The sequence below is a fragment of the Mauremys reevesii genome, linkage group 8 (assembly GCF_016161935.1).
Source record: "Mauremys reevesii isolate NIE-2019 linkage group 8, ASM1616193v1, whole genome shotgun sequence".
Taxonomy (NCBI): domain Eukaryota; kingdom Metazoa; phylum Chordata; order Testudines; family Geoemydidae; genus Mauremys; species Mauremys reevesii.
Genome location: NC_052630.1, coordinates 64041085 through 64062754, shown reverse-complemented (window position 1 = coordinate 64062754; position 21670 = coordinate 64041085). Strand labels below are relative to the sequence as shown.

General features: G+C 51.1%; 1 protein-coding gene across 5 annotated transcripts in view; it reads right to left on the bottom strand.

Annotated features, from left to right (window-relative positions):
• The window catches only part of CFH (complement factor H), a 120868-nt gene that overhangs the window by 42987 nt on the left and 56211 nt on the right, over positions 1–21670 (bottom strand). For all 5 annotated transcript variants that reach the window (XM_039484115.1, XM_039484114.1, XM_039484117.1 and 2 more), the window contains 2 exons: positions 17462–17644; positions 16824–17003 (listed from right to left, as the gene is read on the bottom strand). In XM_039484115.1, the coding sequence (XP_039340049.1) occupies positions 16824–17003; positions 17462–17644 (363 nt within the window). The remainder of the gene's footprint in view (positions 1–16823; positions 17004–17461; positions 17645–21670) is intronic.

Here is a 21670-nt window from a genome sequence, read left to right as displayed (position 1 = left end):
GTTTGTAGTATAGTATTTATTTCACAGGGGTTCGGGGTTTATCCCCTTCCCCTCACCCGGTGCCGGGTCCGATGCCCGGTCCACAGGGTTTTATAATGCTCGGCCGGCCACAAGCCGATGCCGACATGAGATCCTCTCCTAAGTGCCTCGAGGAATCTCACCTCATAGATAAGTGCCGCATTTGTGAGGCCTTTAATCCGAGATCAAAGGGGAGCGGGACTTTCGTCACAAACAGCTCCTGAGGGAGGCAGCTCTTGCTCCTCCGCTCTCGGCACCGAGCGCTGGTTAATCTTCAAGGACCGCTCCCTCGGCACCGGATCGCCGGTACCGCCAAGGCCTCTCGGCGCCGACCGTCGCTGGCTCCGACGTCTACTCGGCCTGGAGGATGAAGAGGCACAATATCCTTGCTGCGTCCGAGCCGCCTGCTCCGCAGCCGAGCGCTATGCTCAGTTGGATCGCCCGGCACTGATGTCTGCCGCGGCACCGACAATATCCGCACCGTTAACTCCGGCCAGGCAAGAGCCGTCGAGTCCGGTGCTGGAAAGCTCCCCGGTACGGACCGTAGTCGAGCTCGCTCTGAGGCTGCGTCCGAGCCGCCTGCTCCGCAGCCGAGCGCTATGCTCAATCGGATCGCCCAGCACCGATGTCTGCCGTGGCACCGACAATATCCACACCATTAACTCCGGCCAGGTAAGAACTGTCGTGTCCGGTGCTGGAAAGCTCCCCGGTACGAACCGTGGTCGAGCTCACTATTAAGCTGCGTCCGAGCCGCCTGCTCCACGGCCCGAGCGCTCTACTACGTCGCACTGCCCAGCGCCGGTACCTGCTGCGGCACCGACAGTATCAGCACCGTAGACTCCGGCCACGCAGGAGCCGTCGAGTCCAGCACCTGAATGCTCCCCGATGCGAGCTGTGGTTGTGCTCACTATTCCCTCCACGCAGGAAACATTTCCACAGCGAGGGTGTTAATGACAAGGGCAGAACCTGCGCTGCTTTAACCCCCGGTACCGCCGGTGCGGGTTGCATTGTCTATCGCGAGCCTGTCTTGCTCACGCCACCCGGCATAGGCACCACAGAGCGGCACCGTTCACGATCGCAGTCCCGCAGATGTTCTCGGTCCTCTCGTCAAGCCCGGTGCCGGCACCGTTCACGGTCCTGGCACCGTTCCCCATATCGGTACCGGTCGTACCCACGGCACCGATCAGCGGCCCGTTCCCTGGCCTGGTACACTCGGTGCAGATCCCGCTCCCAGCACCGCTCCAGGCACTGGACTCACGTAGCCACTCCCGGCGTCGAGCCTCGAGATCTCGGCCAGCCTCCCAGCATCGCTCCGGTCGCAGGTCCCATTCTCGCTCCCAGTACCGGTAGGCCTCACGGTACCGATTCCCGGTGCCACGTCGAGCGCCATGAGCTGGAGAGGGAAACTCCGCTCAGGGCTTTAACTTCTCCATGGCCATCCATTCGGATGTGGACACCAGAGTCTTCCGGGTGCTCCAGGACAGGACCCTGACGTCCATCAGTGGCTGCCCTGTACATCTTGGGCGCGCTACCTGTGCTCCCATCGCGCTCTGTTCCGTCAGAGCACTGGGTACCAGGGGTGACAGTTAGTCGTCCCCCTCCGACCGCTACGGAGGGAGTCTGGTTCTGCCACCGGATTCCCACATCCCATCAGATCAGCAGGTCGTCCAGGAGCGTGAGCCCACACAAGACCCACTTGCCCCGGCTTTTCATCTCCCTCCTCCCCAGATGAGGCGGTGGCAGAAGCATGCTCCTTGGACCCTCTCCTAATTGGCCTGGGGGCCCATCAGGACCTCCCGAGATGGGTGGCATTCACTATGAATCTCCAAGTGGCCACTATCCCGCCCGTAGACACAGGAGTCGAATGCATGTGCATGGTATCCTCCAGGGGCGACGGGCACCTATATGTATGTCTTTCCCCCTGCTCCCTTGTCATCTAGTGGGAGACTTTACGGAGTTGGGTTCTCAGATCTCCCATCAAGAGTTTGATGCCCTCCTGGAAAAAGGGCTCAAAGTGGCGAGAGCTTCCCTCCACACCTTGTTGGAGGTAGCGGACTCCACAGCCACGGCTCTGGCCTCAGGTGTTGCCACGAGGTGCATTTCATGGCTCCAGTTATCAAGCCTTCCCTCGCAGCTGCTACACACTATACAGGACTTGTCCTTCAATGACAAAGGCCTGTTCTCAAAACTGGCCCTAGGCTGCAAGGCCCAAAGGTCAGCGAGGTCACTATGCCCTCCCTCTCGGCATGTACATGCCGACGTCTCACCGCCGACCTTTCCGCCCAGCCTCGCCGCCCTTACCCTGCGCCTAGACAAAGACAGGGCTTTGCCAGCAGGTGACGCTGAGGCAGTCGTAGGCGTTGGTCGGGACCCCTAAGGGGCCAAAATCAGGGTCCTCCTAACCACCAATCGGGCAAAAGCCTATCCCTCCTCGTCCCTCTTAGGGACCCCTCTCACGAGCAATTCCTCTTGCAAGAGGTGCAGGCGCTCCTCACCATCGGAGCTATAGAGGAGGTTCCACGGTCGAAAGGGACAAAAGGTTCTAGCCCCACTAGTTCCTAATCCCCAAGGTGAAGGGAGGTCTCAGACCTATCCTAGACCTGCGGGAGCTCAACAAGTTATGATATACCTGGAGTTCTGCATGGTATCCATGGGGACCGTCATCCCATCCTTGGATCCCGGAGACTGATATGCCGCCCTCGATATGCAGGGCGCGTATTTTCACGTTGCCATTTATCCTCCACACAGCAGATACCTCCGGTTTGTGGCCAACCGTCATTTCCAGTTTACGGTCCTCCCGGCTGACCTGTATCCAGCCCCCTGTGTATTCACAGTGTCTGGCTGTAGTCGCCGCCCTCTCCGCCACTGTTGGATACACGTTTTCCATATCTGGATGATTGGCTCATTCCAGGGGCCACCGGGGCCCAAGTTACCACTCGTGTGGGCGTCGACGAGGTCCTATTCCTGCGTTTAGGCCTGAGGATCCATATAGCAAAATCCACCCGGATTCCCGCTCAGGGAATAGACTTAACTGAGGCCACCCTGGACTTCAGTATCGCACAGCCTGCTTACCTACGCCTTGCTGTCACGCGTTGGTAACCATTGTACAAGGTCTACGGACCTTCCCGGCGACTTTGGCTTGCACTTGCCTAGGTTTTCTGGGCCACATGGCCGCCTGCATGTGCGTAACCGAACATGCCAGGCTTCGTCTCCGTACACTTTAATCGTGACTCACCTCAGTGTACCACCTGGCCAGAGACAGCATGGTCATGGTCGCCTCGATCCCCCCGAGCGTCCTAGGCTCCCTCGACTGGGGGTCGACGCCCTCCCTGCAGGGGTGCTGTTCCATCCACCTCACCCTCGGTGTCCCTCATGATGGACGCCCCATCTCTTGACTGGGGTGCTCACTTGGGTCAGTTTCCCACTCCAGACCTTTGGTTGGCTCAACAGCTGCCCTTGCACATCAATGTCCGGGAGTTGAGAGCAGTCTGCCTTGTGTACCAGGCACTTCAGCTGCACCTACAAGGCTCTGTGTCTCGGTGTTCACAGATAACACAACAGACACCCGTTGCATAAACAAGCATGGAGGAGCACGGTCCTCCTCTCTTTGCAGGGAGCTATCCAGCCGGGACTCCTGCACAGCTCCATTGATGGACCTGGTAGCGTCCTTTCTCCTAGGGGTCCGGAACACTCTGGCGGATCGCCTCAGCAGCTCCTTCCGGTCTCTCAAGTGGTTGATTCCACCGGATGTTATACCTACGTTTCTGGAACTTCGCTCTCGCGGGAACGGAACGAGAGAGAAGTTCTGCTCATGCCAAGGCCTCTCCCAGGACTCGCTCTTGGCTGCTTTTCTGATGCCGTGGACGAGCCATCTGCCGTCTGCTTTCCCACCGCTCCCGCTGGTTTGCAAGGTCCAGCTAACACTCCGCAGGGACAGAGCGCATCTGATCATGATCGCTCCAGCGTGGTCCAGGCAGCACTGGTACACCATGTTGCTAGACCTGTCGGTAGCCAACCGATTCCCCTGCCTCTTTGCCCAGACCTCATAATGCTGGATCACGGCAAACTTTACCACCTAGACCTGCAATCCCTGCACATCTCCGCATGCCTGCTGCGGGCCTAAACCGATCCGAGTTGCATTGTTCTGCCTCGGTTTTACAGGATTCCCCCTGGGTGGTAGGAAGCCTTCCACTCGGTTAACGTTTCTGCCCAACTGGCAGTCTTTCTCTTGCTGCTACGAAACACAATGTTTCCCCCACAGAGGTTCCGATCTATTTCCTCTGGGATTGCCTATGATCTTTAAACAGCAGCGCCGGGCGCAGTTCATCATTAAGGGTGCACTTGGCAGCCGTCTCTACCTTCCTCCCAAGGGAGAGCGGCCGCTTCATATTCTCACACGCTGTGGTTTCTAGGTTCCTCAAGGGATTGGGGCGTTTATACCCCCAGGTTCACCGCCCCACCAACTCCTGGGTCTTCAACCTGGTTATAAGCAGACTTATGCCTGCTCCATTCGAACCACTGACAACATGCTCGCTGTGATACCTGTCCTGAGGGACAGCTTTTTCCTTGTAGCCTTTGCATCGGCTGGACAAGTCTCTGAGCTTCGGGCTCTCACAGTGGACCCACGGTACACTATGTTGCGTAAGGACAAGGGGCGGTTGTGGCCACGTCCGGCCTTCCTCCCTAAGGTGCTGTTGACCTTTCATATCATCCGGGATATCTTCCTTCCGGTCTTCTTTCCGAAGCCCCATTCATTGCGACGGGAGCACATTTGCCCTCCCTAGACGTCCGTAGGGCGCTCGATTTTTATGTCAAGCGGACAAGCCTTTTTGTACGCCCCCAACTCTTCGTTGTATTGGCAGACCGGATGAAGGGCCTACCTGTCTCCTCCCAGAGCTTTCCATCTTGGGTGACGTCATGCCTTTGCACCTCCTGTGACTGGCCCATGTTCCGTCGAGCCACCTTACTGCTCGTTTCACCAGGGCTCAGGCTTCTTCTGCTGCCTTTCCGACTCACATACCCTTCCAGGGGCTATGTCATGCTACTACCTAGTCCTCTATCCGGACCTTTGCCTCTTGGTCTAACTGTCCAGAGATGATGCAGCCTTTGGCTCAGCAGTTGCATTCTGCAATATCTCACTCCGACCCCACCACCTACGTAAGGCTTGGGAATCACCTACATGGAATGGATATGAGCAATCACTCGAAGAAGAAAAAATGGTTACTTACCTTTGTAACTGTTGTTCTTCGAGACGTGTTGCTCATATCCATTCCAAACCCACCCTCCTTCCCCACTGTCGGAGTAGCCGGCAAGAAGGAACTGAGGAGTGGGTGGGTCGGCTGGTTTATATATCCGCCGCCATGGTGGCGCCACTCCAGGGGGCGCCCAGCCAACCCACTGAGTTGCTAGGGTAAAAGTCTTCCGACGAACATGCACGCGGCGCGCACACACCTACATGGAATGGATATGAGCAACACATCTTGAAGAACAACAGTTACAAAGGTAAGTAACCGTTTTTTCTTATGAGTGGTGCATTCTGGTGCCAGAGGAGCCAGGGGAGTCATAGGTACTGACTACTGGGGCCATTGGCACCACTTGTAATGACTTCGTGGGGGACCGTTTCTTTCTGTGAGGTTCCTGTTATGGAGAGGTAGAGGCTTGCTTCCTCTTTTCTTGAGAGTGTGGAACAGTGCTCTTAGTCAGTTCAGACTGACTTGGGGAGCACTTAGGGGAAGGCTTTGGGGTGTCCTTTTCAGATCCAGGTTGGAGTGATTTCCCTCATTTTGCATCATAGATCCCAGTCACACCTGGCTCTCGCCTTCAAATTGTTGCAGTGGATGCACTTGGATGGTACATGTCTCCCTGAGGCATCTCATGCAGAGGGACTGCCCATCGGAGCTCAACATAACCTCCTTGCAAGAGCCACATCTTTTGAAGCCAGGGGAGCCTGGCATGTCTAAAGTAAAGTCCCGAGTGGACATTTTTTTTACATGGTTTGCGATCCACAGGGAACCGTTAACCTGGAAATGAAGAAAACTAAGATTTTTTTTCTCAACTAACAAACTAACTTATCTATGGAAAAAATTTAAACTAAACTAACAATTATCATTTTTTTCTATCTTGAGGGGAAGAAGCTGTGGCACTGCCCCAACCTCCATCTTCAGCAGAAGACGGTTGCAATGGAAGTGAGGGGGTCAGCTATGCATGTGCTGAATAGACTCCAATGGCACTGTGAGAAAGCTGCTGCACATGCATGGCCCGACCAGACCATAAATCTCCAATCAATGGCTCCAGGACACACCATCACCTGAAGTGGAGCACCCACAAAGACTGCACACAAAGAAGAAGGAATTTTAGCCCAGTTCAGATTGGATGTTACCTTAGGGTTCTTTTGCCTTCCTCTCCAGTCATTTGCCAAGATTATCTGGATATATCTCACTTACTTTCCCTTCCATTGTGGGATCCTTGGGCACTGGCGCACCTCTGTCCCACCTATTCTCTTCTTTTAGCACATAATAGTCTAGTCTCCTGTGGGCTGTAATACTTGGGTCTCATTGCAATTGATAGGTTTAGTGTGCGGGTGGTGTTGATGGCCTGTGCTATACAGGAGGTCAGACTAGATGATCTAGTGGTCCCTTCGGCCCTTAAATACTATGACTCCATTAAATATTGTGAGATACAACAGAGATGGGGCTAAAAAAATACCTGGCATTTCTTAACTTTTGAATGCTTGAGTTGAAACCTTAATGTTCTTTTAACATGGCTCTGTGTGCGTGTGTGTGTGTGTGTGTGTAATTTATATATTTTTTAAAAGTACATAGAAAGTCCATCATGTGGTATCTTATTGACACCCACATCAATCATGAACAGAGTTGGAACCTTTAGATCTGCTGCACAGACCTCTGCCATTTGAGTTAATGGAGTAACTGGTAGCAGCGGCAGGTTGTCATCTATATGAACCAGCGCTAGGTGGAGATGAGAAACTCTTTCCCAATGTGCTTCACAGATATTTGCTTATAAGATTATATTTTAGTCATAGGGTTTACTTTAGGAATAGTGCCCAGCCAGCCCCAGTTCCCCTCTCTCTGTTCCCTGTCTGATCTGGCTCCTCTTTGTGTCTCCACCAACTCTCTCTCTCTCTCTCTCACACACACACACACACACACCCCTTAATTTGCTCCTATTCCCTCCTTTCTCCCATTTAGATTCCAAGTCCCAATCTCCTGCCACCCCAGTTCCAAGTACCAGTTTCTCCATTCCATCTCCCCTTCTTGCCAGCCTCCAGTCTCTCCTCCCCTCAGCTCCATGTCCCAATACACTTTTTCCCCTTCCCTAGTCTAGCTTGTGCCCCCTCTCTATTGGAGTCAGGAAGCTCTCTCCTGCATTCTAACTGAGTGCCATAGAGAGTACAAGGAGACAGGCTCTCAGTTCTGGTGTCCAGTCCCACACCAGCACAGAGTAGCAATTAAGTGTGACTTTGCCCTTGTAGCCTGGGCTGGACTGCTCTCAGTCACTCTGTGGGGATGGTGTATGCACAATATGGTCAGGGGATGGAGAGTGAGCAGAATCCTTAGAGATTCACAGCTAAGTTCTCTGAAAAGTCTCTACTGAGCATATGAAAAATTTGATTTTTCAAAGATTTATAAATCTGGCCAAATTGGGGCAGATTTTCACAGCTATGACAAAAGGTACATCCCTGACGCCAAGACCATTCCCCTGACAAATTTCAAGGTCCTGCTCCAAAAAAAACGGTTACTTACCTTTGTAACTGTTGTTCTTCAAGATGTGTTGCTCATATCCATTCCAGTTAGGTGTGTGCGCGCCGCGTGCACTTTCGTCGGAAGACTTTTACCCTAGCAACCCCAGTAGGTCGGCTGAGCGCCCCCTGGAGTGGCGCCATAACGGCACCTCATATATACCTTAGCCGACCCACCCAACCCTCAGTTCCTTCTTGCCGGCTACTCCGACAGTGGGGAAGGAGGGTGGGTATGGAATGGATATGAGCAACACATCTCGAAGAACAACAGTTACAAAGGTAAGTAACCGTTTTTTCTTCTTCGAGTGATTGCTCATATCCATTCCAGTTAGGTGATTCCCAAGCCTTACCTAGGCGGTGGGGTCGGAGTGAGACGTGGCGGTATGCAGGACCGCAGAGCCAAAGGCTGCGTCACCTCTCGACTGTTGGACCAGGACGTAGTGTGAGGCGAAAGTATGGACAGACGACCAGGTCGCTGCTCGGCATATCTCTTGTATAGGTACTTGCGCCAGAAAGGCAGCGAAGGATGTCTGGGCCCTGGTAGAGTGGGCAGTGAGATGGCCCAAAGGGACATTAGCCAAATTATAGCAGGTGCGAATGCACTCTGTGAGCCATGAGGAGATTCGCTGCGACGAAACAGGAAGACCTCACATCCGGTCAGCAATTGCCACAAACAGTTGTGGTGATTTGCGGAACGGTCTTGTCTGATCAACATAGAAAGCCAACGCTCTGCGAACATCGAGGGAGTGAAGTCGTTGCTCTCGCGGAGATGCGTGAGGCTTCGGAAAGAAAACTGGCAGGAAGATATCCTGGTTATTGTGGAACGCGGACACTACCTTCGGGAGAAACGCCGGATGTGGACGTAGCTGTACCTTGTCCTTATGGAAAACGGTGTACGGCGGGTCCACCATGAGCATCTTGAGCTCAGAGACCCGCTTGGCGGATGTGATAGCCACGAGAAAAACCGTCTTCCATGAGAGGTACAGCAAGGAGCAGGTGGCCAGCGGCTCAAAGGGCGGAGACATGAGCCTGTTGAGGACCAGATTGAGGTCCCAGGTGGGAGTCGGATGACGCACCTGGGGGTAGAGACGATCAAGGCCCTTTCTGAAGCGAGTAGTCAGCGGGTGAGAGAACAGCGTATATCCCCCCTCACCAGGGTGGAAAGCGGAGATGGCCGCTAAGTGCACTTTGGTGGAGGACAGTGCAAGACCTTGTTGTTTTTGCGACCAGAGATAGTCAAGGACCATTGGAAGCGGAAGCTCTGAAGGAATAGCGTCACGCGCTTGAGCCCAGCAAGCGAAGCGCTTCCACTTGGCCAGGTAGGTAGATCGAGTGGAAGGCTTTCTGCTGCTCAATAAAACGTGCTGCACAGGAGCAGAGCAGCGCAACTCCGTCTGGTCTAGCCACTGAGGAGCCACGCCGTGAGGTGGAGGGCCGGCAGGTCCGGGTGACAGAGATTGCCGTGATCTTGTGTTATAAGATTTGAGTGAAGCGGCAGAGGAATTGGGCTGGCTACCAATAGACGGAGCAGCATGGTGAACCAGTGTTGCCTGGGCCACGCTGCCGCAATTAAGATGAGGCGTGCCTTGTCCCGTCGGAGCTTCAGCAGGACCTTTTGTATGAGGGGAAATGGAGGAAAGGCGTAGAACAGGTGACGAGTCCATGGAAGGAGAAACCCGTCCGACAGAGAGCCCGGTGACAGGCCTTGAAAGGAGCAAAACTGCTGGCATTTGCGGTTCGAGCGGGATGCAAACAGGTCTACATGGGGAAACCCCCACTGTTGGAAAATGGCAAGAGCGATGTCTGCTCTCAGCGACCACTCGTGGCAGAGAAAGGACCTGCTCAGGCGATCCGCGATGGTGTTCTTGATGCCAGGAAGGAACGACGCCACCAGATGTATCGAGTGGGCTATGCAGAATTCCCACAGTAGCATCGCCTCGTCGCAGAGGGGGGATGAGCGGGTCCCGCCTTGCTTGTTGATATAGTACATGGCCGTTGTGTTGTCTGTAAAGACCGAGACACAACGGCCGTGGAGGCGAGTCTGGAACGCCCGGCATACCAGGCGTACTGCCCGGAGCTCCCTGACGTTGATGTGCATGTTCAATTCCTGCAGCGACCAAAGACCTTGAGTCCGAAGATCGCCGAGATGGGCTCCCCATCCAAGGGACGAGGTGTCCATTGTCAGGGACAGGGAAGGTTGAGGAGCCTGGAATGGGACCCCCGCACATACGTGGGAAGGGGTCAGCCACCAATCCAGGGATTGAAGGACACCTGCTGGGATGGTGAGTAGGGTATCCAGAGGGTCCCTGTGTGGGCGGTATCTGGAGTGGAGCCACAGCTGAAGCAGGCGGAGGCGGAGCCTGACAAACGGAGTGACGTGTGTGCAAGCCGCCATGTGACCGAGGAGGTGGAGACAAGCACGGGCCGAGGTCATCCGAGAGGCCTGTAGGTTGCGGATTAGCTGCGTAAGGGCCTGGAACCGGAGCTGCGGAAGGAAGGCTCTGGCTAGAGAGGAGTCCAGGGTCGCGCCAATAAAATCCAACCTCTGAGTTGGAACTAAGGTGGACTTCTCTATGTTGAGAAGTAGGCCTAGGCGCGTGAATAAGTCCTTGATCTCTGCGACATGTTGCTGGACCGTGGCCTGCGAGTCCCCCATGATGAGCCAGTCGTCCAGGTAGGGAAAAACGGAGATGCCGCGCCGCCGGAGGTGGGCAGCGACAACGGCCATGCACTTTGTGAACACCCTTCGGGCCGTGGAGAGGCCGAAGGGGAGTACCGCAAACTGGAAGTGTAGGTGAGCGATTGTGAAGCGGAGAAAGCGTCTGTGCGGTGGGAAGATGGCGATATGAAAATAAGCGTCCTTCATATCGAGGGCGGCATACCAGTCTCCCGGATCCAAAGTAGGGATAATGACCCCGAGGGATACCATGTGGAACTTCAACTTCAGCATGTAGGCATTGAGGTCTCGCAGGTCGAGAATGGGTCGAAGGCCTCCTTTGGACTTGGGGATCAAAAAATAACGGGAATAAAACCCCTTGCCCCGTTCCGCGTCTGGAACCTTCTCGACCGCTCCGATGGCCAGGAGCGAGTGCACCTCTTGTAAGAGGAGTTGCTCGTGAGAGGGGTCCCTGAAGAGGGACCGGGAAGGAGGGTGGGAAGGTGGAGGTGAAACAAATTGGAGTTGGTAACCACGTTCCACAGTGCGCAGGACCCAGGCATCGGTGGTCAGCCGAGCCCATGCTGGGAGGAAATAGGAGAGGCGGTTGGAAAAGTGTAGGGAGGGATCTGGAGAGAGATCCGGTATGCCGTCCCCGGGAGCATCTTCAAAAGGATGGCTTAGGACCCGATGGCTTAGAAGGGGCTCGCCCTTGGGACGGTTGGTTGCCAGGCCGTCGCCCACGGCCCCCGCGACCCCGCCGCCGACCAGAGTCTTGCCTGTAGCGAGGCATATAGTAAGGGCGGTTAAACTGGGGATGGAACGGACGCCTCTGGGTAGCCGGGGTATGCATCCCCAAAGTACGGATGATAACCCTGTTGTCCTTTAGATTTTGAAGCTTGGAGTCCGTCTTTCCTGAGAAGAGCTCCTTCGAATCAAAAGGAAGGTCCTGAATGGTGTATTGAACTTCAGGAGGAAGCGTCGAACTCTGGAGCCAAGAGATCCGGCGCATGGTAACGCCCGAGGCTACAGTACGTACTGCCGAGTCAGCCGCATCTAAGGAGGCCTGTAACGAGGTGCGTGCTACCTTTTTGCCTTCTTCTACGAAGGCTGCAAACTCCTGTTGGGAATCCTGAGGCAGGAGCTCTTTGTATTTCTCTACCTCAGCCCAAGTGTCATGGCCGTAGCGGCTTAGCAAGGCCTGCTGATTAGCCACACAGATCTGTAGGGCACCGGCAGAGTAGACCTTGTGACCAAGCAAGTCCATGAGCTTGGCCTCCTTCGACTTAGGAGCCGGGCCTTGCTGGCCGTTGCGCTCTTTGTCGTTGACCGACTGCACCACCAAGGACGAGGGGGCAGGGTGCACATACAAATGCTCATATCCCCTGGAAGGGACCATGTATCTGCGTTCCACCCCTCGGGCTGTGGGCTCAATAGACGACTGAGTCTGCCATAAGGTATCAGCGTTCGCCTGGATAGTCCTTATGAAGGGGAGAGCTATGCGGGTTGGAGCGTCCGCGGACAAAATGGTCACTATCGGATCACTGACTTCTGATACCTCCTCCGCCTGCAGATCCATTCGCAGTGCCACCCTGCGAAGGAGCTCTTGGTGCGCCCGTAAGTCAATTGGCAGGGGACCCGCTGATGACGAGCCTGCCACCGCCTCATCCAGGGGGAGAGGAGGAGGAAGAAGTGCCGGGCAGGATGGCGTCTTGGTCAGCATCCGGCCCCTGTGAAGGTTCCTGCCCCAGAGGTTCCTGGGCAGGCTGATTCCCTTCGTCCGCACCGGATGGTACCTCAGTGTCAACTGGGGGGCGGCTTATAGTAGCCTCTGGGACGTGTGACTCGTGCGGTACAGTACGCGTGGGAGGCACAGGAGGACCTTGGGCTTGGTGGTAGGCCCAAGGGATCCAATAACCCCACTGATGAGGGTCCTGGTCCGCGGGATGGGAATGCTGGAAAACTCCCGAAGGGACCTGAGAGTCATGGTCATCGACATAGTAGCTGTCGGCGTGCGAAGAGGCCGAGGCGTGTCGAGAGGGCCAAGGTGGAGCAGATAAGCCTTGCGCCGAAGTGCCCACGGACCTCATTTTCCGCCTCTGTGGTGAACGGTGCCGGGAGGCATCTCGATACCGAGAGCAGGAGCGAGAATGGGACCTGCGACCGGCGCGGTGCCGGGAGGTTGACCGGGATCTCCATGATCGGTGCCGGGAGCGACTCCGCGAGTAGCGGCGGCCATATCGGTACCGAGAGCTTGATCGGTGCCGGGAGTGACGGGTCGGAGAGCGAGAGAATGACCGGTGCCGCGAGTCTGATCGGTGCCACGTGGTTGAGCGGTGCCGGGACTGCGAGCGGCGGTGTGATCGACGCCCAGATCAGGATCGGCGCCGAGAGCGGGAGCGGGAGCAGCGTCGAGAGTGGGAACGAGTTCGGTGCCGGTCAGAGTCGGTGCCGGGAGGTGGCTTAAACATGGACAGCTTGCCCATGGAGCGGGGCGCCCACACCGGTGGCGCCGGGGGTGGTGGCACAGCCGGTTCTGTCATCGCGATGAGGTCCCGTGCCGCCTCGAAGGTCTCCGGCGTCGACGGCAGTGGCATCTCTACTGCGGCCGGAGCCGGGGAGGTTACAGGTGCCGGGCTCGATGGCCTCTCAGGGGTCGGAGTCGCCGGTGCCGGCAGAAGCATCTGCGGCAGAGGAACCGGTGCCGCGGCAGGTTTCGGTGCCGGGCGGTCCGGACGGGGCGCACTCTGGTGCTTCGGAGCCGGCGGTGCCATGGAGGCAGCGGCCTTTCCCTTCTTCGCCTTCGGCGAGAGAGAGCGTCTTTGGGCCGGTTTCGGTGCCGATGGCGCTTTCGGTGGCACCGCAGAGTGGCCCGGCGCCGTGGCAGCGCTGCAAGAGTCCGTCGGGACAGCGGGCGGAGCTGCGGCTGGAGGGGTTAAGGCTGCCTCCATTAGGAGCTGTTTAAGCCTAATGTCCCTTTCCCTCTTAGTGAGAGGCTTGAAAGCCTTGCAAATTGGGCACTTAGTAGATAAGTGCGACTCTCCTAAACACTTCAAACAGGAGCTATGAGGATCTCCTGTAGGCATAGGCCTGCGGCAGGCCGAGCACGGCTTGAAACCCGGGGAGCCGGGCATACGCTCCGGTCCCGGGTGCGGGTGGGGCTAACCCCCGAACCCGCTAACTATCTAACACTAAACTGATTTTAAACTATCAAAAACAAGAAAACCTAAGCTAAGATAAGAACTATGTACAAATTTTAACAGAGAAACTATGAGGAAGCTAGGGAAGCGGAGGTCAGACAAGCTGCACTCCGCTGTTCCAACGACCAACACGGGCGGTAAGAAGGAACTGAGGGTTGGGTGGGTCGGCTGAGGTATATATGCGGTGCCATTATGGCGCCACTCCAGGGGGCGCTCAGCCGACCCACTGGGGTTGCTAGGGTAAAAGTCTTCTGACGAAAGTGCACGCGGCGCGCACATACCTAACTGGAATGGATATGAGCAATCACTCGAAGAAGAACATGGGGATCTTAGAGCAGTTCTAAGAAAAAGTTGCAAGAATGTTTTATTATGGGCAAAATAATGTATCTTTCCCTGATCTCATTCTTAGAATGGTGGAAACATTCTGACTGAAACTATTCAAAGGGGTGGAAAAAAAGTCAGCCTGAGGCAGATACCTGGCATGGAAAATTTTGGGTAAACAATTAAAGTTTGAAAACAGTGTCTTAGACTAAGATGTGTTAGACAACCACTCTGCCTATAATATAGAGTGGGACAAGTCCTATCTTTGACCCTGCTCAATGACTAAAGTAGCTGGAGGGGAACAGAGGAGGGGCTGATGTACTGCTTCTATATATTTCTCAGGTTTTTCTTATAAAATATCTGTCTGAAAACTCAGCTGCTAGCTCTAGAGTCAATGAAGAATGGTCAATGTATTAGACTCACAAACATCTGGACACTGTAGTGTTGTTATTTCTGATGTCTCATAGACTATATTAACACAACACCCTTCTGAGTTAGCCCAAGAATTAAACTCTGGTTTCAGCAGACATTTTAGTGGGTTGTTTCTAACCTGGTGTAATTTCTACCTATAGTGTACATTACCTCAATCGACTACACTATGCTCAGTAGAGACTTTTCAGAGAACTTAGCTGTGAATCTCTAAGGATTCTGCTCACTCTCCATCCGCCCCCCCCCCAACCTATTTCTCTCTCTCTAAAAATAAGAAATGTTTTATTTTTAATATATATATATATATATAAATAAATAAATAACACCTCCTCCAGTGACAAAGTGACAAAGTTATAGTGTCACAAAGTGACAAAGTTCCTCCTCTACCTTGGTGGGTCCTGCGCATATTGGCAGATTTGCTCACCTCAGTGATCTTCCCCACAGTCTGGGTCAACTCCTCCTGTGTTTGATCAGGAGTTGGGAGATTTGAGGGGGGACCCTCAATCCACAGGGCCCTCTACTCCAGGTTCCAGCCCAGGGCCCTGTGGATTGCAGCTGTCTATAGTGCCTCCTGTAACAGCTGCATGACAGCTACAACTCCCTGGGCTACTTCCCCATGGCCTCCTCCAAACACCTTCTTTATCCTCACCACAGGACCTTCATCCTGGTGGCTGATAATGCTTGCACTCCTTAGTCCTCCAGCAGCACAGCCTCTCACTCTCAGCTCCTTGCCTCTTGCTCCCAGCTCCTCACACGCACTTCCTCTCCTCTGGCTCCCTCTGGCCTGACTGGAGTGAGTTCCTTTTTAAACCCAGATGCCTTGATTAGCCTGCCTTGATTGGCTGCAGGTGTTCTAATCAGCCTGTCTGCCTTAACTGGTTCTAGCAGATTCCTGATTACTCTAATGCAGCCACTGCTCTGGTCACTCGGGGAACAGAAAACTACTCATCCAGTGACCAGTATATTTGCCTCTACCAGACTCCTGTACCCCACTGGTTTGGGTTTGTCACAATATATATATACACACACACACACACACACACACACACACACACACTCTGTATGTGGACACTTTATAGACAGGGATGCAATTCAAACTGCAAATACCTTTCAACCAATTAAAACATTTCAATTTTGTTGAGCTTCAAGATAAATTACCAAAACAAAAAATTAAATACATATCTCAGTTAAGTCCTAGGAATAAAACAAAATGAGAACCACAGATGGTATAACAATATTCATCTGTGTCTTCACGGGGTGTGCAAACCAATTTAAAAATCACAGTAAAAAGCATACAACAATGCAGAATGGATATTTTCTAGCAGGACTTTAGTGTCCCCAAAAGAATTTACTTTTTCCTCATGAGCAATATTAAATTTAAGACTGAGTAGAACTCACTCTCTCTTGCTTACTCCAAATGCTCATTTGAGGACACAAATTCTTTGCTCTGAACTTTAATAGGCATCAGGTCAGGAAATAAAACCAGAAACTCGTTGCCTTTGTAAGGGTATGACACAACATGCAGCCCCAGCAGTCTTCAGGATTCTCTTTTTGTCAAACAGACAGCAACCCTAATAATTCCTATTGTTGTGGATTGAATTACACCTCATTGAAACTGGGGGGTAAAACAACCACCTTTCATTCCAGATCACTGTGAAGAACAATTCAGCTCCTTCATGGAGCCAGATAGCTGAAACAATAGGAGCACCATCCAAAACACAGGCAACATGGCAGGGCCTGAGTAGAAGATGAACCACGTGGCCCAAGGTGTTTCTCTGGGGACTGATAAAGTAAATGCAGGGGCTAGGGCATTTACTGGGGGAGCTGTATGTCTCTGAGTGTGAAAAAGGAACATCACAAAGAAGGAAGGAGCAGAAAGCCAAGGAGATAGCTAGAGTAAGCACTAGGGGAGGGAGCGGTCTTGGGGGAAAGCCTAGATAGTACTTTTTGGGTACAGTGGAAACTGGAAGAAGCTTGGAACTTAGAGCAAATAAACTTTCTTTTGTTTGATCCTACTGGATGCAGGGAAATAGGACTCCCCCTCTCTCTTTCTATATATTCACACACACTTTATACAGAGAGAGATAGACAGAGAATAAATAGGATTCCATCAAAGAAATATGTTCATCATCAACATCTTGTCCTAATGGAAACAACCCACTAAGCATTCATGGCCCACCATACAATTTCTATTCCCCGATATGGCCCTCGGGCCAAAAAGTTTGTGCACCCCTCGTTTAGAGAATGTCAAAATATTCCAGTAATTTCAAAGCAGCAAGTTGTCTTTCCTATGCTTAGGCATATAAACGGATATATGTTTTAATGATTAAACCAGTTGTTTTTTTCAAACTACTGAACTTCACTCAGACTAAAAGGTAGATGTAATACTTGGTAATTATAATAATTAGAAAATAACAATTTGTATATAAATACACAAGCTTACCTATGCAGTCAATTTTGGGTGTCCATTCCCCATATTTACAAGTTGCTTGTATAAAGTTCGTGCCATCTGTTTTACATTTGTAAATTATAGATGCTTTGTGATTATAGAACCTTTTGCTGGCAGTTTGTAAAATTATTATAGTCTCAAAATTGTCTGGAAGTTCACATGTAGCAGATTGATCTAAATAAAATCCAACATCAAAATTAAAATATGCTATAAATCATAGGATGTGTCCAGTAAATATCCATTTAAAGGCAGACATTCAATTTGCAAATACATGGCCATGTGAGAATGTTGTGTGTATTGTTATAAGTAATCTCTAAAGATACCAGAAGAGAAAGAAATCAAAGAAAAAAAATGTTTTTAGTTTGTGTACATCATAAAGCTTTCAAAGATGCTGAGCTGCCTTTGTTGGAAAGATACACTGAAAGGTGGGGTCAAGCAAACCCTGTTGAAAGCCACTGATGCTTTTATGCACATGCTTAACTTTGCACACACTATGAAAATACTATAGTATGTAAAGAATGGTTCTAAATATCTATATAAACTGTATCTGCCTGAATATTGATGAATAATCTCTATTCAACCTTAAATGAAGTTGTTAATTTAATGCTTAAAGTATTATCTAAATAGTTTACCCGCACACGAAGGCAAAGAGATCCATTCTCCACTAAGACACTTCCCTTTATTTGGCCCAACCATTACATAGTTTTTTTCACATTCATATTCCACTGTATCTCCATGATTGTACTGTTGATGGTCTATAGTGACAGCTCTCCCTTTGGTAATATTGGGTGGTAGTCCACAGGTTTTTTCCTCTTCTGAGGAAAAGAGCATAAATATTCCATATTATAATCTTGGCACATATAAAACACGTGATCAAAAAGCCTTACTTAAAATAAATATTTAGGACCTGACCTCGCTCTCATTAAAGTTAGAAGTGAAACTCTGATTGACTTAAATGGGCGCAGAACTAGGCCCTTCGTTTGTAATAACATTTGCCTTTCTTCCAAACTCCTCTCCCTCACTTCTCTATGAATAGGACATCTTCCAGAGCTGTATTCAGCTTTTCTCTCCTCACAGCTAAGTTTTGTAAGGATTGTCTCTTATTCCTCTCTATTTCCACATACAAAATATCATTAATTTAGCAATGCTTAATTTATATTCCCTCACAAGAATGAAAACACTAAAATGCAAGGAAATCTTAAATCAAATCAATACTCACATTCAACACAATACCACACTACAAATTGCTAGTAGTTCACTACTATCATGACACTAAACTACACCCCTCTAATACTCACTTTATATTTAAAGAAAATAAAATCCTGCCATCTTCAGTGCACACATCAAAGAACTGAAAAATCACACAGCTGCCATGTTGACAACTGCAAGCTCCCTGACCCCACATTCTACACTTTCCCCTTTCTAATTTGCAGCCTCTGCTCTCGTGCTGTTGCGACCGTGTCACTCCACTGTATCTGTTTAAAGCCTAACCTTTATTGCTCTCTTTTTCTGCATTACATTGAAACTCCCTATAAATTATAAGACTGAGAATAACTTCTTCCCTGGCTATGAAATTTCCTTATACTGCTCCATCCCAAATCTCTTTGCTAACCACTCTATTGTATATTCCACTCTTGGCTTTGTACTTCATTTCACGTTGCCCCTACAAATAGAATTGCTTCCCACTGATTGGGCAGCATGCAGCTTTTTCTCCCTTCATTAAACATCCTTTTCTATACTTCTCTGTCTTTCACTTGCTATAGAAATGTTTTACTTGTGTTTTAGTTTTCTCATAACTCCTTGGGACAGGGACCTTGCTATGTGCACGTATGGTGCTCCATAAATAATAATAAACAACATTCAGCATCATGTTAGGATGATAGCGAAATAGTCAGCTGACCTGTTATCCAATGGTATTCATCAAAAGTTCTGCTTACATGTATTTAAAGCAAGGCATGGAAAATATTATCTAGGAAACAATTTCAGCTTACACCATGCTAAAATGAGGCCAGCAACTACACCCCTTTCCTTACATTTTTCATAGATCAGTCTGGAAACATAACCAATGATGATTTCAGTGGGCCAAAGCCCAAATCACTTGACTTGCCAAGACAATCATAGAACCTCTACTAGATCTGTTAACACTTTGTATTTTATCTATTATTTTTTAGGTCACAATATCCTTTTATTCCAGAAAAACATCTGTAATTATTTCCTATAAATGCACATTTTCATTTCAGATAAAACCAAAAAAACTGTTTGATTTCTAAATATGCTGCAACTAAAAGAAGATATTATAATGCATTTATTTTAATTTTTTAAAACTACGTTAGTTAATATGCATACTAAGGGATGCTCTCCAGTGAGCCATTGGAAGTATTTTAGATGTCAGGTCAATAAAAACACTAGCACAGGTCTGATTCCATCTCAGAGAGGACTGTGGTACAGAAACTATGTACACTGGCCAATATGTGGGAGTTCCCATTGGAGGAGCCAGGTATTTTGTGTTTGCGTCTGTCTTTGGGGTGCTTGTGTCTCTCTCTGTCGGGGCAGACTGCTGAGCCCTGATTAGGGGGCGGAGCTAGGCGGAGGAGGGGGCCTATAAAAGCGGCCGCTCAGCCAGGCAGCGGCACAGCTGATCGCAGCGGCCCAGGAGCCGGCCAACAGGGCTGCTAACAGGGGAGTTTGAGTGGGAGTTTACAGGGGGAGGCAGAAGGGGGTGGCGCCGTGTCCCCTGAGTTCCCCAGGTAGGAACGCCGAGCGAGGCTGAGACAGCAGCAGCCATGAGCCAAGCAGCGGAGGATACACCGAGGATGAGAGCATGCAGCAGCTGTGGTATGTACATGGTTCTAGCGGGGGACCCAGAACAGTACTATGTATGCATGAAGTGCCGCCTAATAGAGCTGCTGGAGGAAAAGATCCAAGGCCTAGAGCTGCAGGTAGAAACCCTGGTAGAGCATAGAAGGGGGTTTGAGCAGCTGATGGAGCAATGGCAAGCAGTGACCGAAGGGGAATGCCCAGGGGTACAGGGGGAAGCAGGGGCTAAGGCCAGTGAGGGGGGACCGCCGGATGAGGAAGATGGGCGGTGGAAGCATGTGACCGTGAGAAGCAGGCCGAGAAAAAGGAGAGCCAGTGAGGGAGAAATAGAGCTAAGGAACAGGTTCAAAGGTCTGGAGAATGAGGAAGGGGTAAAACAGGTGGTAGCTGACAGTGGGAAGCCAAGGAAAAAGAGAAGAGCGGCTAGTCCGATAGAAAGAGAGGAGGAGTCTATGGAGGCAGCACCAAGTGTGGGCCAAGGGAGGATACAGGATGGCTTAACGGGAACCACACGGAATGATAGGAATGGAAGGAGCTTGCAACCAGGGGGGACGGAGGATAGGTTAGAGGACCGCACTGTCCCCAGGCAAAGGCAGGTCTACGTGATTGGGGATTCCATACTGAGAAGGTTGGACAGGCCTGTGACCAGGGCCGATCCGGAGAACAGAAGGGTGTGCTGTCTACCGGGCGCTAAAATACGGGATGTGGACCTGAGGTTGAAAAGGATCCTAAGAGGAGCAGGTAAGAACCCTTTGATCATCCTTCATGTAGGAACGAATGACACGGCTAGATTCTCGCTAGAGAGGATCAAGGGAGACTATGCCAGGTTGGGTAAGACGCTCAAGGAAATTGAGGCTCAGGTGATCTTCAGTGGGATTCTACCTGTCCCTAGGGAAGGGCGCCAAAGGGGTGACAGGATCGTGATGATTAATAGTTGGCTGAGGGAGTGGTGTTACAAGGAGGGCTTTGGGATGTATGGGCACTGGGAGGCTTTTGGGGACAGACAACTGTTCTCACGGGATGGGCTCCACCTAAGTAGGGAAGGAAGTAGACTTCTAGGAGGGAGGCTGGCTCATCTGATTAAAAGAGCTTTAAACTAGACACTGGGGGGAGACGGTTGGGAGAGGTCCAGGTGCTCTCCACGCCAAATTTATACATTGGGAGTGAGAACAACAGGATAACAACAGATATAGCCAGAGGGGGACGGTTAGGTGTAAGGAAGAGGGGGGGGACGGATACTAGATCGACAGGTCATACTGGTAGTACTGTGTCCCTACCAAGTTGGGTGAAAAGGGTGAGAGGAGCCAAACAGCAAAAATTAGGATGTTTGTTCACCAATGCAAGAAGCTTAGGTAACAAAATGGAGGAACTGGAGCTCCTGGTCCGGGAATTGAAACCGGATATCGTAGGAATAACCGAAACATGGTGGAACGGTAGCCATGACTGGAGTACAGGTATGGAAGGGTATGTGCTGTTTAGGAAAGACCGATGCAAAGGTAAAGGTGGGGGAGTAGCATTGTATATCAATAATGAGGTGAAATGTAACGAAATAACTAGAAATGCAATGGATAATACGGAGTCTGTTTGGGCAATGGTCACATTGGGGAAGAAAACTACTAGGGCCTCCCCTGGGATAGTGATTGGGGTGTGCTATAGACCGCCGGGATCTAGCCTGGATATGGATAGAGAGCTCTTTAATGTTTTTAAGGAGGTAAATACTAATAGGAACTGTTTGATCATGGGGGACTTTAACTTCCCGGATATAGATTGGGAAACAAATGCTAGTAATAATAATAGAGCTCAGCTTTTCCTAGACGTGATAGCTGATGAATTCCTTCATCAAGTAGTTGCTGAACCGATGAGGGGGGATGCCATTTTAGATCTGATTTTGGTGAGTAACGAGGACCTTGTTGAGGAAATAGTTGTAGGGGACAACCTTGGCTCGAGTGATCATGAGCTAATTCGTTTCAAAATAAATGGGAGGATAATCAAAATTGCATCTGAGACTAAGGTATACATTTTCA